This window comes from Bombina bombina, chromosome 1 (assembly GCF_027579735.1).
Source record: "Bombina bombina isolate aBomBom1 chromosome 1, aBomBom1.pri, whole genome shotgun sequence".
Taxonomy (NCBI): domain Eukaryota; kingdom Metazoa; phylum Chordata; class Amphibia; order Anura; family Bombinatoridae; genus Bombina; species Bombina bombina.
Window position 1 is genome coordinate 1330016902 of NC_069499.1, and position 18972 is coordinate 1330035873.

Below are 18972 nucleotides of genomic sequence, written 5' to 3' on the forward strand. Positions count from 1 at the left end.
TGCCCCATAAAAAACCCACCGAAAACAAAAAAAAGCTAAACCCCAATACTAAAAATAAATTACAATTGCCCTTAAAAGGGCCCTTTGTATGGCATTGCCCTAAAGTCAATACAGCTCTTTTACTTATAAAAAAATTACAAGACCCCATGTTTGCTGATAGCTGACGAGACTTCATCGCCTGAGGTAGTTAGTGTAGTGCAACTTAGGTTCCACCGGCAAAATTTGGAGTGTGCCTACACAGAAAATATTTTGTAAGTTTCAGTGAGCGCACTGTCTGCACCGTGTAGGCCCACTTCTAATATTTAAAGAATATTAAAATGTACTTACAATAGGTTGGTGACAGAGGTTTCCGACATGGAGGCTCGGCTTGGCATTGATGGCAGAGATAATCTGTCAGGGGAGATGATGTGCCCCCCCTAGAAGAGAACAGAACATCAAACAATAATGTGTTATACAACAATGGCATCAATGATCAAACATGTCTTGGTCATAAACACATGTTCAGAAATACATACACATCCAAATATTAACCATCTCAGAAACAAACAGCAATAAACCACCTAAAGCATAACAAAATCACAGTCTCTAATTTATAGAACAAAAACATACTGGCAGAGCCCCAAACCATTTATAACACATGTATCCTCCAAACCTACTGTGTACAGCATAGTCATCATTTATCTTAGGTGGAACAAGCCATAAACCACCTAAGCCACCTTTTTAAACACACAGAACCATGCAGTGTATCATATAAGAAAACTATAACCACAACCATTTCTGGAACAAGTAAACACAAGAACACCTTGTCACAAATACACATCACAAGCCATGTAATGCACACATAGCCACAAACTAATATACAGTACAGGCAGACAGACACCAGATCAGTCACACAATGACATCTACATCAACAAACCATGGGGTCCATTCCAATCTTTCCATTGACATTTATTGGCATTTTAAGCTCCTGGTTGGTTTCTTATGTTCTGAGTGATCAGTATCCAAGTGAGATCAACTTTTCCATATTGGGAAATATGCTTGGATCAGATCTGAACAGATAGCAGGAATATTGCTTATACGATGCATGCACAGCAATGGTTTTGGTAATCACAATCCTCCCCACTACAAGTTATTACTTTTGGGCTTTCCAACATGGTTGACAGTATCTCAATATGATTTTAAACAATTATATTATCTTGGGCATGTGCAGTACACTCTGAAATGTCCACAGACACCATTTTAGATGTATATATCAATATATGGACTAGATTAATTAAACCAGGGGTGTCCAAACTTTGCTCTCCAGAGGTTTTGGAACTACATTTCCCATGATGCTCAGCTAGATAAAATGCTGGCTGAGCATCATCGGAAATGTAGTTCCAAAACCTCTGGAGAGCAAAGTTTGGACACCCCTGAATTAAACCTATATTAAGTACTATTGTATAGTCCCCCAGTAGGGGGTGCGATAAACATCTACATATGTAGCTAATGTGGTCTGCATGAAATGGAAATCATGAATGCAACATCAAGAAATAGCATTTAGCGATGGTGCTCTTATATCATTGTTTATATTTCATACTAACATTTTTGTGATTGTAAATAACAGTATTCTCATCTTTACAAATGGGGTTTCTGTTGGCAATTGCTTTGTCGTGATTGGTAGTTAAAGGTACATTAAGCAACTTGAGATCTGTTACAAAGAACTGGGAAATTTTACATGGAGGAATACCTCATAAATGTGGAGGTTGAGGCAAAAAAATACTAATACCAATATCATGTGGTAACTATAGCAGTCAGCTGAGGCTAAGTGTACCCGCATGTCAACTATCAACACCACCTACTTGCAATTATCCTCATCATGGGATAAGTGGATCCTAATTAACAGGGGCTAATCACATCTCACCAGGGTCCACTAAACATCTCTGTATGTTTGAATGTAAAATACTGAAAAGAGGGTCACATAGCCCCAAAGCAAGGAGCAAACCAGGGAACAGGACAAAAATGTCCAAATAAGCCTTATCACACATATGATGGAGAGGTTCTTTATTATTAAGTGGATGAAGCCAGAAAACAATTACAATTACATGATTAAAGGGTCTTAGTAATTTCCTATGTCATTTTGGTGTTACCCTTTGTTACAATTGTAAATACCTGAAATGAATTAACCCCATAAGTAAGCCGTAGTATCCCCTGCATCCCCCATCCCTTGCAGCTTTTAGAGTAAGATAGGTTTGCAAAGGTAAGCAGAGACCTGTGTGTATCTCAATGTAACACTGCAACAATACTGAAGTAAACGAAGTAGACAAAAGTACACATTTGTGTGCAGCAAGCAGCAAACACTATGGACTGAAGTGTGGGCAAAAACAAACTACTCACCAGTTCCTACCCAGGAGACCAGTTGGTACCATGTCTGTACTGCTACCCCTACCCATATTATCTGATCTACGAAAGGTATCACTGGGAATACAGCCTCTCCCACAGAACTTATAAATCCTTTATTTTCCTGTGCAGCCACGTGCATGCTGTATTAATATGCTTCAATCCATCCTGGATAAAATATTTCCCCAGGCTGGAGGAAGAACTTCAGGAAACACTAGTGGCATAGTCCACATACTACAATTAGACATGATAAATAAAACAAATCCAACATAAAGCTTATTAAACCAATAATATTTATTCAAAGCTCTGCAGATTCCAGATCATTTTGAAACTGATTAATCAGACATGATATGATATGTTTCAGCTGTTCCTGGACATAATCATAATTTTCAAGATGATGTGGAAGCTGCAGAACTTTAAACAAAAATGTTAAAAATGTAATGTTTTGTTTAATTCATTCGTCTGTGGACTTTTTTTTGAATATACACACTGTAACAAATCTCACATGCACAAAGCCACAGACTGGCAATTCTTTCAATAAAAAATCTCAGGCAAACTAAGCAAAAAAAAAAAAGAAATCCCTCAAACATCTGTCACACACAAGCATGAACCATTTGAGTCACCTCTCTACAAACTTTCACACCCAGAGAGAAGATGCATTTAACAAATCACCTCAGTCAAAATACCATAACTCAGTCATAGAAAATAAAAAATCATCTATTTCAGTTCATATCACCTGTCCTACAGCATCAGAATGTAAGAAGTTCTGGACCAGTCACTGTTTGATATCTATGGAACAGTTTCTTCACTAGAAATACTTGATGCACCATTGTTATACATAAAATTAAGTGTTTATGTGCAAGACCAGTATCATGTGTGTAGATTATCATCTATAAGAAGATTTAGGGGGGATTTATTAGAGTGATACGAAATTCTATTTTTTTTTTTGCTAAAACAAATAGATGCCATATTAATAAAACATTAAAGGCCAAACAAGGGCACATTATGATATATGCAAATAAGCAGACTCTTGTCATTTTGATACTTTTCCTAACATGTGATCAAGTTGTTTGTAAAATGTCTAATGCCTGCAAAGACATCAATTCATACACAGAAGTGCCCGTATTTTTCTGCAGTTCGCAAATATTTATTATTAGATGAATAAAGTGGTACCATTCACATTTACTTTTTTTTAATTCCACCACTTTCTGGTGGCAAAGCAGTGTAAAAACTATATTTTGCTTGTTATGGAGCAGTTCAGATGCACTGTGAGAATACATATAAAAAATAATACTAATGCAGATTAGAATAAATAATTAGAATAAATCATTTAGACAATGAATCGTTATAAAAAAACTAATAAAAGAAGACAGAAAAGGGCTAATGAAATAAGGATTCTAGGGCTCGATCACATATGCGGCTTTGCCCGCAAAAGCCAGTGTCGGCTATTTTTAGAACGATGTCGCAATCACATATACGGCGCCGCATATTACACCCGTCGCCCGCTATTTTTACTCCCATAAACTAACATAGAACCGGTGTTGCAAGTCGGTATCGCATATTCAGCACAAGGACTTACATGGCGAAAATGGAGACATTTTACTCAATTTTCACCTCGCCACACATAGGCAGACGCAGCAAGCCTTGGACTGAGTATCTGAGCACCGTAACTCCCTGGAAGTCTTAACAAACACCTAATGCATGCACACTATGTAACCATCATCCCCCCCATTGCAATAACTAATAAAATGTATTAACCCCTAATCCGCCAACCCCCACATTGCAAAGTACCTAATAAAGTTATTAACCCCTAATCCGCCAGCCACAACGCAAAGTATTTAATTACACTATTAACCCTTAATCCGCCAACCCCCCACAACGCAATCTACCGATAAACACTATTAACCCCTAATCCACCAACCCCCAACAACGTAATATAATTAAACTATTAACCCCTAAACCGCCATCCCCCACAATGCAAAGTATTAATAATCACTAAGCCCCCTAACCTAACACCCCCTAAATTAACCCCAATTACATAAAATAAAAGAAGACTATCTTATTAATGAATTAAATTAAAATACAAAAAAATCCTAATTTAACATTAAAAATAAAAATCCTAACATAATTAAAAAAAACAACAACTAAGATTAAATTAAATTAAAAAATCTAATATTACAAAAAATAAAAATGACTGAAAAAAATAAACGTACTTATCTATCCAAAAAAAAAATAAAACCTAATCTAATACCCCTATAAAAATAAAAAACCCTAATCTAAGACTAAACTACCTTAAAAGGGCCTTTTGTAGGCCATTGCCCTAAAGAAATCAGCCATTTTCCCTAAAAAATTACAAATTACCCCCTAACATTTACAAACCACCACCCATCCAACCCCCAAAATATAAAAGACCTAACTCTAAAAAAAAACCTAAGCTACCCATTGCCCCTAAAGGGGCATTTGTATGGGCATTGCCCTTAAAAGGGCAATCAGCTCTTTTGTAGCCCATTAAAAAAAGCCCTAATCTAAAAAAAAAAAACCCACCCAACCCCCCCAAAAAAACTAACATTAACCCCAAAAAAATGAACTCACCATTCCTGAAGTCGGGACATCCATCTTTTTCCAGGCACTGAAAAGTCTTCATCCAGCTCCAGGCGGATCCATCTTCATCCATCGCGGGACCATCTTCTTTCTTTCAAACCTAACACCCCCTAAATTAAAGGGACACTGAACCCAACATTTTTCTTTTGTGATTCAGATAGAGCATGCAATTTTAAACAACTTTCTAATTTACTCCTATTATCAATGTTTCTTCTTTCTCTTGCTATCTTTATATGAAAAGAAGGCATCTAAGCTTTATTCTTGGTTCAGAACTCTGGACAGCAGTTTTTGATTGGTGGATGAATTTATCCACCAATCAGCAAGGACAACCTAGGTTGTTCACCAAAAATGGGCAGGCATCTAAACTTACATTCTTGCATTTCAAATAAAGATACCAAGAGAATAAAGAACATTTGATAATAGGAATAAATTAGAAAGTTGCTTAAAATGTCATGCTCTATCTGAATCACAAAAGAAAAAATTTGGGTACAGTGTCCCTTTAACCCCAAGTACATAAAATAAAAAGACTATCTTACTAATAAATTAAATTAAAATAAAAAAAAGGAAATCCTAATTTGACATTAAAATAAAAAATCATTACATTACCAAAAAACTAAGATTAAATTAAAGAACAAAATCTAATATTACAAAAAATAAAAAATCTAAAATTACTGAATAAAATAAACGAACCTAATCTAAAAGCCCTATAAAAATAAAAAGGCCGCCCCAAAATTAAAAAACAACAACCCTAATCTAAGACTAAACTACCAATAGCCCTTAAAAGGGCCCTTTGTAGGGCATTGCCCTAAAGAAATCAGCTCTTTTACCTAAAAAATTACAAATTACCCCCTAACATTACAACCGCCCACCCACCCAACCCCCCAAAATAAAAAAGACCTTACTCTAAAACAAAACTAAGCTACCCATTGTCCATAAAGGGGCATTTATATGGGCATTTCCCTTAAAAGGGCAATCAGCTCTATTGCAGCCCATTTAAAAAAAATAAAGCCGTAATCTAAAAATAAAAAAAACACCCCAAATTTTTTTTTTTTTAAAATAACACTAACCCCACAAAATCTACTCACCATTCCTGAAGTGCGGACATCCATCTTCTTCCAGGTGCTGAAAAGTCTTCACCCAGCGGATCCATCTTCATCTATCACGGAACCATCTTCTTTCTTCTTCCCGGTGGTGTGGAGCGGTCTTCCGATGGGCAGATCCAGAGCGGTGGTTCTCCTCGGCCGCGGGGGTCTTCAGCAACGTGGAGGTCCTCTTCATGCAATCTCCGCCGCACACTGAAGATTGAATGCAAGGTACCCCTTTTATATTGGGGTACCTTGCATTCCTATCGGCTAAAATTTTCAAATCAGCCAAAAGGAGGAGAGCTACTGAAATCCTATTAGCTGATTTGAAAATTTCAGCCAATAGGATTGCAAGGTACCCCAATACCTGAGGAGAACCACCACTCCAGATCTGCCCATCGGAAGACCGCTCCTACCTCCGGGAAGAAGAAAGAAGATGGTCCCGTGATAGATGAAGATGAATTTGCTGGATGAAGACTTTTCAGCACCTGGAAGATGATGGATGTCCGGACTTCAGGAATGGTGAGTACATTTTTTGGGGTTAGTGTTAGGGTTTTTTTTTAATTTTTTTTTTTTTTTTTTTTTCAGATTAGGGCTTTTTTATTTTTTAAATGGGCTGCAAAAGAACCGATTGCCCTTTTAAGGGTAATGCCCATATAAATGGGCATTACCCTTAATGCCCAATGGGTAGTTTTGTTTTAGAGTAAGGTCTTTTTTATTTTGGGGGGGTTGGGTGTTGTAATGTTAGGCGGTAATTTGTATTTTTTTAGGGAAAAGAGCTGATTTCTTTAGGGCAATGTCCTACAAAAGGCCCTTTTTAAGGGCTATTGGTAGTTTAGGGTTGTTGTTTTTTAATTTTGGGGCGGCCTTTTTATTTTTATAGGGGTATTAGATTAGGTTTGATTTTTTTTATTTTGGATAAGTTCGTTTATTTTATTCAGTAAATTTTTATTTTTTTATTTTTTGTAATGTTAGATTTTTTTCTTTAATTTAATCTTAGTTTTTTGGTAATGTAAATTTAGGATTTTTAATTTTAATGTTAAATTAGGATTTCATATTTTTTTGTATTTTAATTTAATTTGTTAGTAAGATAGTCTTTTTATTTTATGTAATTGGGGTTAATTTAGAGGGTGTTAGGTTAGGGGGCTTAGTGATTAGATTAATACTTTGCGTTGGGGGATGGCGGTTTAGCGGTTAATAGTGTTGATAGGTACTTTGCGATGTGGGGGTTTGCAGATTAGGGCTTTATAGGGTAATTAGGTACTTTGCGTTGTGGGGGGATGGCGGTTTAGAGGTCAATACATTTTATTATTAGTTGCTTTGTGGGGAATAGCAGTTTAGAGGTTAATACATTTTATTATACGTTGCAATGTGGGTGGATGGCGGATTAGGGGTTAATACATTTTATTATTAGTTGCGATGATGGGGAAGGCGGATTAGGGGTTAATACATTTTATTATTATTGGGGGTGATGGCGTATATAGGGGTTTTGACATGTTGGGTTTATTTTTGGGAGGCGGGTTAGATGTTTACGGGTGTTTTAACTTTTTTTTGTTGTTTACTTAGGGGCCGGCAGATCATACACTGCCGTAAGTCACTGGCGACTCTAGAAATGTCTATTTCCTCACATTTCTGAACATCACTAGTTTATCCGACTTACGGTAGTATCTGATCTGCCGGCGCCGTATATGTAATCTCGCCCCTAGTGAGCAATAATACTGACAGAACAGTAATAATAATTAGAGCAAGTTCTTCAGACAGGCTGGAAAAAATAAACTTTTATTGTATATATATATATTACTGACAACATTACCACACGTGTATCATGTGACAATAACAAAGCTTTAAAAAACAATATGATACATTTCACCTATGGGATCAGTCTGTTGCCAGCTTTGTAAAGAGCACTACAACTACATGTCATTTTGAAAGGTACAGAAGTCTTTTTGGTCTGTAAAATCCTTGGCTGTACTTTACACCTATGAAAGCATAGATTAATTATATTATGCTATAATAGATAATTATCTATTAAAAACTGAAAACTTAATTGATAATGTGCTTATTTTTAGGAACTGATACATTTAGAAGTTACAATCTGGTTAGCAATAATCCTTTGGTATTATGTTGGCCGGGTTATGCAAACAGTCACATTATGAAGTCTGTATGAGCATTATGTAACAGAAGATGTGTATTACTCATGAGGGTTTAGAACAGGATCCAGAAGATCAGTGGCCAATTTTAATGACCCCCCCCCCACTCTTTTTGTGTTGATTTTTTTTATGTGTGGCAACATCAGGTTTGATTCTGCTAATTTGAAGATTATATCTATCAAAGTGTTCTACGGTATCTCTCTCTGGTTGTGTATTCACCATTTAGTTGCCATCACTCGGATTATAGGAACATATCTTGTGGCTGTAAATGTTATATATATAATAAGGCCATGTTTTTTGGAGAAGAGCAAAAGAATGTGGCCTAACCAGGATAAATTCTATCACTTTCACAGATCTATTTTAGAACTGTGATTTGTACCGGCCACAAAAGGCCAGGCCTGCAATGTGCACATGTCCCAGATTTCATTGTGCAACTGACAGATTAAGGTCTGCATTCATGACTGTCTTCATCATGGAGAAACACTCCCAATATGAGCTGCATCCAAAGTCACCACAAGATTCCATCAATATTTTAAAGAAAATTCTTGATTTCAAAATCTTGTGCACTATATTCTGCTTAGTCATCTATTTTCTTTCTTTTGGGTTTCTTCCAATTTAACATATTATCCCAGCTTTAGAAAGTCTTCTAACATAGTTGCTTTTAATGAATTACTATTTTTTTTCTTTATAATGCTTATTGTCTTTTAGCTGTTTACACTGTTCTTTATTTTTTCTGTTTGCGATTCCTAAATATCGGCCGCAGTTTTGTCTTATTGGCAGACTTTGCACAAAAAATACTTCTCACAAAAGAAGACATTAAAGCACCACGATAGGGCAAAATGGTGTGAAGATATGTAAAATGAAACATCCTGATAAGCATCAAACAATCCAATTTGTATATGGGCATCATGGGCATGATGGGTATACTAGGCATGTTGGTTTTTTTACTTATATTTTAAAAGTTTTTTAATTTCTTTCATTGATTAACAAAATACTGTTTTCCAACATGATGAGATTGTCATTGGAAATCAAGAACAGTGCAGGAAATTATTTTCTATGACAAGAAAGTGTCCCCAACTTTTAAAATGTGATTTTAACAATTCTCATACTGTAAATCTTGAAATCACTATGTTACCAGACTTAAAATATCGTCAAAAGTTCAAGAACAAGTTTTGCGAAATAATATTTTTTATACTGTAAGAAAATGAGGACATGATGTTCTAGACATTATACATTGTGATTATTCAATACAATTTTTTTTAGGATTTCAGATTGTTTTTTAAAACCTGTGCAAATTATCTCAGTCACCAACAAAGATTTCCTATAAAAAGCCCATATAAAAAGACGAAAGTACTATAAATTACAATATGAAAATGCAAGTATGAAATAAAAATAAACAATATGAGAACTGGTTTGCATAATGCCATTTCTAGATACTAAGTTTGTGATTTCTGTTATCTTTTGTCTCCTACAGATCTCGTTAGCAGTACAGGCTATCATGTTTATGGATATTAAATACATATACATATGTAAACTGATGTCTTGCCAAATACTGACAGACTATATAATAGCGATGGATACTCGCAAACACATTAAAAAGGCTTATTTTATGCTTATCATCTGCCAAGTTTTTTTGTGAGCTGGTAAAACATAATGTAAATGTATATAAACTGTGTGTTAAACTAAAGCCAATGCAGGATTTAGTGAAGCAATATTTTTACCATTTTACAACTTTTCTATTTACTTTTATCATCAAAATTTCGTTGTTTTCTTGGTATACTTTGTTAAAAGCTAAACCTAGTTAGGCTAATATGCTAATTTCTAATCACTTGAAGGCCACCTCTAATATCAGTGCATTTTGACAGTTTTTCTCAGTTAGACAGTGCAAGTTCATGTGTGCCATATAGATAACCTCACTACTTTGGAGTTATTTATGAGTCAGTACTGATTGGCTAAAATGCAAGTCTGTCAAAAGAACTGAGATAAGGGGCAGTCTGCAGAGGCTTAAATACAAGGTTATCACAGTGGTAAAAAGTATATTAATATAACTGTGTTGGTTATGCAAAACTCAGAAATGGATGACAAAGAAATTAGCTATCAATTTCTGGAGTATACTGTCCCTTTAATGTTGCCTGAGATGTGTGTAAAACACTACATTATGTCTACAATCCTTTCATGAATACAGAGTTGTGTGATTTTGAGGTTCATTCAAATCCAAAAAGTTTCTTTTACATATGAAAGAACCCCTATTTAAAATAAACTAAACATATTTTACATGAAAATAATTTACAGTAAAATTATTTCAATTGATTTTGAAAACAACAGGAAATGAATGTTTGTTCGTAATTCATTCTTAGGGACCACCTGTTAACTGGCTGATAAGGATAACTATCCTAGGTCCTAGGTCTATTAGTGGACATGTTCAATAAGCCTAAAAATTAAATCAATAGAACATCCATTTTTAAAAAAAAACAAAACAACTAATGATTACTTTTTGGAATGTCCTGCTTTAAGAGGTTACAAATATAACTGTAATGGCCATTTAAGATATTAGATTGGAGATACACTCAGATAAAACATACAGCCCTAGAGTATAGGTAGAGCACTATTATGAGTGCAACACATACACTGCCACTGTAACAGATGATAGCACATCCTGCAACATCCATTGAAAGTAAAGACTGTGCTAAAAATTGTCAGCTGCTTTAAAGGGGCATTAAACACGTCAATATATTAATATAAATTGTTTAATTACATGTAGTAAAACAACTTTGCAATATACTATCATTATTTATTTTGTTCTCCTTTTCTGTAATTTAATTCAGAATATTGTGGGATTTCCAATTCCTGTTCAAACATGGAAGTGCAGACACAGCTATATTCCACACAGTCATTGGTTGCACACTCTAGTAAGCCATTTATAACCATTCTTAATTTGCCTCAGCAGAAAAGGTAACCTAAGTAACAATATGGTGGCACCCACTGCTTTATGGACATTAACTTTACCCTTTTTACAATATATATACACATAATATAATTTTAATAATATATGTACAAATTATTAGCAGGTTAATCTTTGCTCTGAGTACATCATTCAAGCAATGATTTATGTAGGGCTAGATTACAAGTCCAAACTATAAGGGGTATATTGTGATTTACACTACTATGATTACCACGACTTTAGAGTTCTGATTAACTGTTTCACGAAACATAAAAGTGTCACAAAACACATCAAAAATACATTACAAAGTACATTTACAGGTATCACACAATCTAATAAAAAGTATTCAATATTAAGATTGCACACAAAAGTAGTTATAAAGGCTCGAAGATAGGAGGTGTTAGAAAAAAAAGGCAGGCAAAGGGCTTTAACATAGAGATACATACATGTACATCAGTGACGTGCAGTGAAGTCCGAGGCTGGTGAGGCACTTGCTATGATATGCCCGACAAACCCAAACACTACTTCTGCCACTATGTGGTGCTCAAGACACTAGGTATGCTGTTCAACAAAGGATTAAAAGAGAGTAAATTACATAATAATACAATTACATTAGAAAATTTTCCATTTTTATCAGAATCATGGAAGTTTAATACTTTAGCCCTGCTACTCAGCATGCTAAGTTATGTAAAGTTTGTAAACAGTGCTACTGTTAAAAAAAAAAATGCTGAGTAGCAGGGCTAAAGTATTAAACTTTCATGATTCTGATAAAAATTGCAAACTTTCTAATGTAATTGTATTATTATGTAATTTACTCACTTTTAATCCTTTGTTGAACAGCATACCTAGGCCTAGATTTGGAGTTCGGCGGTAAAAGGGCTGTTAACGCTCCGCGGGCTTTTTTCTGGCCGCACCATAAAATTAACTCTGGTATCGAGAGTTCAAACAAATGCTGCGTTAGGCTCCAAAAAAGGAGCGTAGAGCATTTTTACCGCAAATGCAACTCTCGATACCAGAGTTGCTTACGGACGCGGCCGGCCTCAAAAACGTGCTCGTGCACGATTCCCCCATAGGAAACAATGGGGCTGTTTGAGCTGAAAAAAAACCTAACACCTGCAAAAAAGCAGCGTTCAGCTCCTAACGCAGCCCCATTGTTTCCTATGGGGAAACACTTCCTACGTCTGCACCTAACACTCTAACATGTACCCCGAGTCTAAACACCCCTAACCTTACACTTATTAACCCCTAATCTGCCGCCCCCGCTATCGCTGACCCCTGCATATTTTTTTAAACCCCTAATCTGCCGCTCCGTAAACCGCCGCCACCTACGTTATCCCTATGTACCCCTAATCTGCTACCCCTAACACCGCCGACCCCTATATTATATTTATTAACCCCTAACCTGCCCCCCACAACGTCGCCGACACCTGCCTACACTTATTAACCCCTAATCTGCCGAGCGGACCTGAGCGCTACTATAATAAAGTTATTAACCCCTAATCCGCCTCACTAACCCTATCATAAATAGTATTAACCCCTAATCTGCCCTCCCTAACATCGCCGACACCTAACTTCAATTATTAACCCCTAATCTTCCGATCGGAGCTCACCGCTATTCTAATAAATGGATTAACCCCTAAAGCTAAGTCTAACCCTAACACTAACACCCCCCTAAGTTAAATATAATATTTATCTAACAAAATAAATTAACTCTTATTAAATAACTTATTTCTATTTAAAGCTAAATACTTACCTGTAAAATAAACCCTAATATAGCTACAATATAAATTATAATTATATTATAGCTATTTTAGGATTAATATTTATTTTACAGGCAACTTTGTAATTATTTTAACCAGGTACAATAGCTATTAAATAGTTAAGAACTATTTAATAGTTACCTAGTTAAAATAATAACAAATTTACCTGTAAAATAAATCCTAACCTAAGTTATAATTAAACCTAACACTACCCTATCAATAAAATAATTAAATAAACTACCTACAATTACCTACAATTAACCTAACACTACACTATCAATAAATTAATTAAACACAATTCCTACAAATAAATACAATTAAATAAACTAGCTAAAGTACAAAAAATAAAAAAGAACTAAGTTACAGAAAATAAAAAAATATTTACAAACATAAGAAAAATATTACAACAATTTTAAACTAATTACACCTACTCTAAGCCCCCTAATAAAATAACAAAGCCCCCCAAAATAAAAAATTCCCTACCCTATTCTAAATTAAAAAAGTTACAAGCTCTTTTACCTTACCAGCCCTGAACAGGGCCCTTTGCGGGGCATGCCCCAAGAATTTCAGCTCTTTTGCCTGTAAAAAAAAACATACAATACCCCCCCCCAACATTACGACCCACCACCCACATACCCCTAATCTAACCCAAACCCCCTTAAAGAAACCTAACACTAAGCCCCTGAAGATCTTCCTACCTTGTCTTCACCATACCAGGTTCACCGATCCGTCCTGGCTCCAACATCTTCATCCAACCCAAGCGGGGGTTGGCGATCCATAATCCGGTCCAGAAGAGGCTCCAAAGTCTTCCTCCTATCCGGCAAGAAGAGGACATCCGGACCGGCAAACATCTTCTCCAAGCGGCATCTTCGATCTTCTTCCATCCGGAGCGAAGCGGCAGGATCCTGAAGACATCCAGCGCGGAACATCCATCCGGACCGACGACTGAACGACGAATGACTGTTCCTTTAAGGGACGTCATCCAAGATGGCGTCCCTCGAATTCCGATTGGCTGATCGGAACAGCCAATAGAATGCGAGCTCAATCTGATTGGCTGATTGGATCAGCCAATCGGATTGAACTTGATTCTGATTGGCTGATTCCATCAGCCAATCAGAAAATTCCTACCTTAATTCCGATTGGCTGATAGAATCCTATCAGCCAATCGGAATTCGAGGGACGCCATCTTGGATGACGTCCCTTAAAGGAACAGTCATTCGTCGTTCAGTCGTCGGTCCGGATGGATGTTCCGCGCTGGATGTCTTCAGGATCCTGCCGCTTCGCTCCGGATGGAAGAAGATCGAAGATGCCGCTTGGAGAAGATGTTTGCCGGTCCGGATGTCCTCTTCTTGCCAGATAGGAGGAAGACTTTGGAGCCTCTTCTGGACCGGATTATGGATCGCCAACCCCCGCTTGGGTTGTATGAAGATGTTGGAGCCAGGACGGATCGGTGAACCTGGTATGGTGAAGACAAGGTAGGAAGATCTTCAGGGGCTTAGTGTTAGGTTTCTTTAAGGGGGTTTGGGTTAGATTAGGGGTATGTGGGTGGTGGGTTGTAATGTTGGGGGGGGGGGTATTGTATGTTTTTTTTTACAGGCAAAAGAGCTGAAATTCTTGGGGCATGCCCCGCAAAGGGCCCTGTTCAGGGCTGGTAAGGTAAAAGAGCTTGTAACTTTTTTAATTTAGAATAGGGTAGGGAATTTTTTATTTTGGGGGGCTTTGTTATTTTATTAGGGGGCATAGAGTAGGTGTAATTAGTTTAAAATTGTTGTAATATTTTTCTTATGTTTGTAAATATTTTTTTATTTTCTGTAACTTAGTTCTTTTTTATTTTTTGTACTTTAGCTAGTTTATTTAATTGTATTTATTTGTAGGAATTGTGTTTAATTAATTTATTGATAGTGTAGTGTTAGGTTAATTGTAGGTAATTGTAGGTAGTTTATTTAATTATTTTATTGATAGGGTAGTGTTAGGTTTAATTATAACTTAGGTTAGGATTTATTTTACAGGTAAATTTGTTATTATTTTAACTAGGTAACTATTAAATAGTTCTTAACTATTTAATAGCTATTGTACCTGGTTAAAATAATTACAAAGTTGCCTGTAAAATAAATATTAATCCTAAAATAGCTATAATATAATTATAATTTATATTGTAGCTATATTAGGGTTTATTTTACAGGTAAGTATTTAGCTTTAAATAGAAATAAGTTATTTAATAAGAGTTAATTTATTTCGTTAGATAAATATTATATTTAACTTAGGGGGGTGTTAGTGTTAGGGTTAGACTTAGCTTTAGGGGTTAATACATTTATTAGAATAGCGGTGAGCTCCGGTCGGCAGATTAGGGGTTAATAAGTGTAGGCAGGTGTCGGCGACGTTGAGGGGGGCAGATTAGGGGTTAATAAATATAATATAGGGGTCGGCGATGTTAGGAGCAGCAGATTAGGGGTACATAGGGATAACGTAGGTGGCGGCGATTTGCGGTCGGAAGATTAGGGGTTAATTATTTTAAGTAGCTGGCGGCGACGTTGTGGGGGGCAAGTTAGGGGTTAATAAATGTAATACAGGGGTCGGCGGGGTTAGGGGCAGCAGATTAGGGGTACATAAATATAACGTAGGTGGCGGTCGGCAGATTAGGGGTTAAAAATTTTAATCGAGTGGCGGCGGTGTGGGGGGACCTCGGTTTAGGGGTACATAGGTAGTTTATGGGTGTTAGTGTACTTTAGGGTACAGTAGTTAAGAGCTTTATGAACCGGCGTTAGCCAGAAAGCTCTTAACTCCTGCTATTTTCAGGCGGCTGGAATCTTGTCGTTAGAGCTCTAACGCTCACTTCGGAAACGACTCTAAATACCGGCGTTAGAAAGATCCCATTGAAAAGATAGGCTACGCAAATGGCGTAGGGGGATCTGCGGTATGGAAAAGTCGCGGCTGAAAAGTGAGCGTTAGACCCTTTAATCACTGACTCCAAATACCAGCGGGCGGCCAAAACCAGCGTTAGGAGCCTCTAACGCTGGTTTTGACGGCTACCGCCGAACTCCAAATCTAGGCCCTAGTGTCTTGAGCACCACATAGTGGCAGAAGTAGTGTTTGCAGTATTGATCACTTATTTTTTGTGAAAATAAAAATATCTAGATATGCTCAGCAGCATGTGGCACTACTTCTGCCACTATGTGGTGCTCAAGACACTAGGTATGCTGTTCAACAAAGGATTAAAAGAGAGTAAATGACATAATAAATGTGCAGCAATGATATTCATTGTTAGGACCCCTAAACATCTTGGATTTTGTAAACATTTATTTTATTAACCAAATAAAAAAAAAATAATGCTATTCATTGGTAAATTGTGGGTTAACAGTAGCACTGTTTACAAACTTTACATAACTTAGCATGCTGAGTAGCAGGGCTAAATTATTAAAATTTCCATGATTCTGATAAAAATCTAATGTAATACATAAAGTTTGCAATTTTTATCAGAATCATGGAAGTTTAATAATTTAGCCCTGCTACTCAGCATGCTAAGTTATGTAAAGTTTGTAAACAGTGCTACTGTTAATCCACAATTTACCAATGAATAGCATTTTTTTTTTTTTATTTGGTTAATAAAATAAATGTTTACAAAATCCAATATGTTTAGGGGTCCTAACAATGAATATCATTGCTGCACATTTATTTTATTATGCTACTCCTTGATGTGGACAAGACTAGTAAAGCAAAAGGAAACAACAGCTGATAAATCATTACATTACTATTATTTGTGCACATTATTTTTATTATAATATACCTCGATTCATGATCAAGGTATATTATAATAAAAATAATGTGGACAAATAATAGTAACAAGTATTTCATTTTCACATCAACCTCCCCTGCTGCTGTGAAGATGCGCTGTCCGGCACTCTTTTAAAAATTTAACCCAGGCCAGTTAATACTCTGCCTTACCGGGTCCGGTTTAGTTGCAGCAGCTGAAATAGATGGCTCAGTCCGCTCCGCGTCCAGAGTGACCCAGATGGGATGACAGGTCAGGTCAGGTGGCAACAGTCTCTCCTTCCCAAGTTCCCAGTTCTATTTGCCGCCAGTAGTACTGCGCTGCGCTCAGAGTCAAGCTGTCTTGCGCATGCGCAGGGAGCCAATCAACAACGGTCACGTTCTCCTGGTGCTGTCAATCACCAGGAGAACGTGTCCTCTGATTGGCTCCCTCGCTAAGAGGCACTACGAGTGATGCCTCCTATTGGCCTATTTTTTCAACACTGACGTTCAGTCAGCCTGTGGCATCCAGTGGGTGGTGTTCTCTAAGCTACTGTGGGATTTAAAGAATGCACCCATGTTACGCAATGGAGAAGTAGAAAAGTACACTGCCTCTCCATAGCGTAACATGGGGAGAAAAAAAAGGTAAATATTTTTTTGTTTAGTAGCCAGCAGGTGTCGCTCTAATGATCAAAATATGCACCCATGTTGCGCAATGGAGTAAAGTACACTGTCTGCATCTCCATAGCGTAACATGGGGGAGAAAAAAAAAGTTTTTTTTTTTTTTATACACCATTTTTTTTCCATTTATATTAAATTTAAATAAACTTTGGGGGCCAAAATGGCAGGGGAGGCCCTGCCTCCCCTGCCTCCTATGACTGCACGTCCTTGATGTACATATGTCTATATTAGTGTACTTATGTATTTATATGTGTATATATGTATTTACAGACATATATACACATATAAACACATAAATACATATGTACACATACATAGACATATATAGAACTGCATTGGAGCCCTTTGCAGTTAAGTTGATGAAAACATGTTAAAGCATATTTATGCAATATTCATATTTAATAAAGGTTTTAACTATGTATTTACTATAAATAATTCACATTCCAATATTCTGCACAATTTGGAATATATTCTATGTATTTTTAAATAGATATTCCTATAATATCTGTAAATATCTATACCTATATATAATCATGTATATTTATAGGTATAGATATATATTGTACCAAAATACCATCAGATATATGTAGAAATATTTATTTATGAATAAATAGAACATTTTCTGTTATGTGCAGAACATTGGAATGTGAAATATTCATATTTTATTTATGTGGTAGCGCACATGAGAATATGCGATCGTGTTTGCGCAAGAGTGGGTTGTTTTTTCTCCACTTTTTTCTCCACTTTTTTCTCTCCATTGACTTGGGGGGGGGGGGGAGATACGTGAACATGCATGCAATATTCTAAGTTCAGATTTTTGCACTAGTCAAGTTACTTTGAGAGCGAAAACATTTTTTTTTCAACTCGTTATACGGGCTCAACCCGACAAGCGCAAAAATAAAACTTCTAACGCAATTAACAATCAAGCGGGAGCCTTAATTTGCGCTCCACTCGTAATCTGGCCCTTAGTGGTTAATGTCCCTTTAAGATTCTTTTTTACCACTTACTTGTAATACCAGATTGTGTGCTGCTATTCTTATTGCAGGGTCATTATATGGATACCGCACCCTGCTCTATCGATTGCACTCCACTCATAATCTAGGCCACAATATATTTATATATATATATATATGCACACATACATACATTCATATACACACACACAAACACACACACATATATATATATATACACACACACACTCACATATATATATATATATATATATAAACACAAATATACAGTATATATATATATATATATATATATATATACACACACACTCATATATATATATATATATATATATATATACACAAATACACAAATATACAGTATATATACACACACACACATATATATATATATACACACAAATATACAGTATATATATATATATATATATATATATATACACACACACAAATATACAGTATATATATATATACTCACACACAAATATATATATATATATATAAAGTCAAAGAAGGGATTGCATCATCATACTGTTAGTGAGAGCCACGGTGCGCTGCAAATATTCCTCCAAATAGTATCCAAACAGCAGGCACTCACTGGACTTTATTATTATGTGAACGCATATCTAACGCTGCACGTCGCCACTGGCCTGTGGT

At 36.1% G+C, this 18972-nt stretch overlaps 1 protein-coding gene across 1 annotated transcript in view; it reads right to left on the reverse strand.

The window, feature by feature from the left end:
* Positions 1 to 18972, reverse strand: part of SLC9A5 (solute carrier family 9 member A5) — a 378033-nt gene that overhangs the window by 39550 nt on the left and 319511 nt on the right. The window contains exon 11 of the mRNA XM_053719439.1: positions 328 to 416. Within this exon, the coding sequence (XP_053575414.1) occupies positions 328 to 416 (89 nt within the window). The remainder of the gene's footprint in view (positions 1 to 327; positions 417 to 18972) is intronic.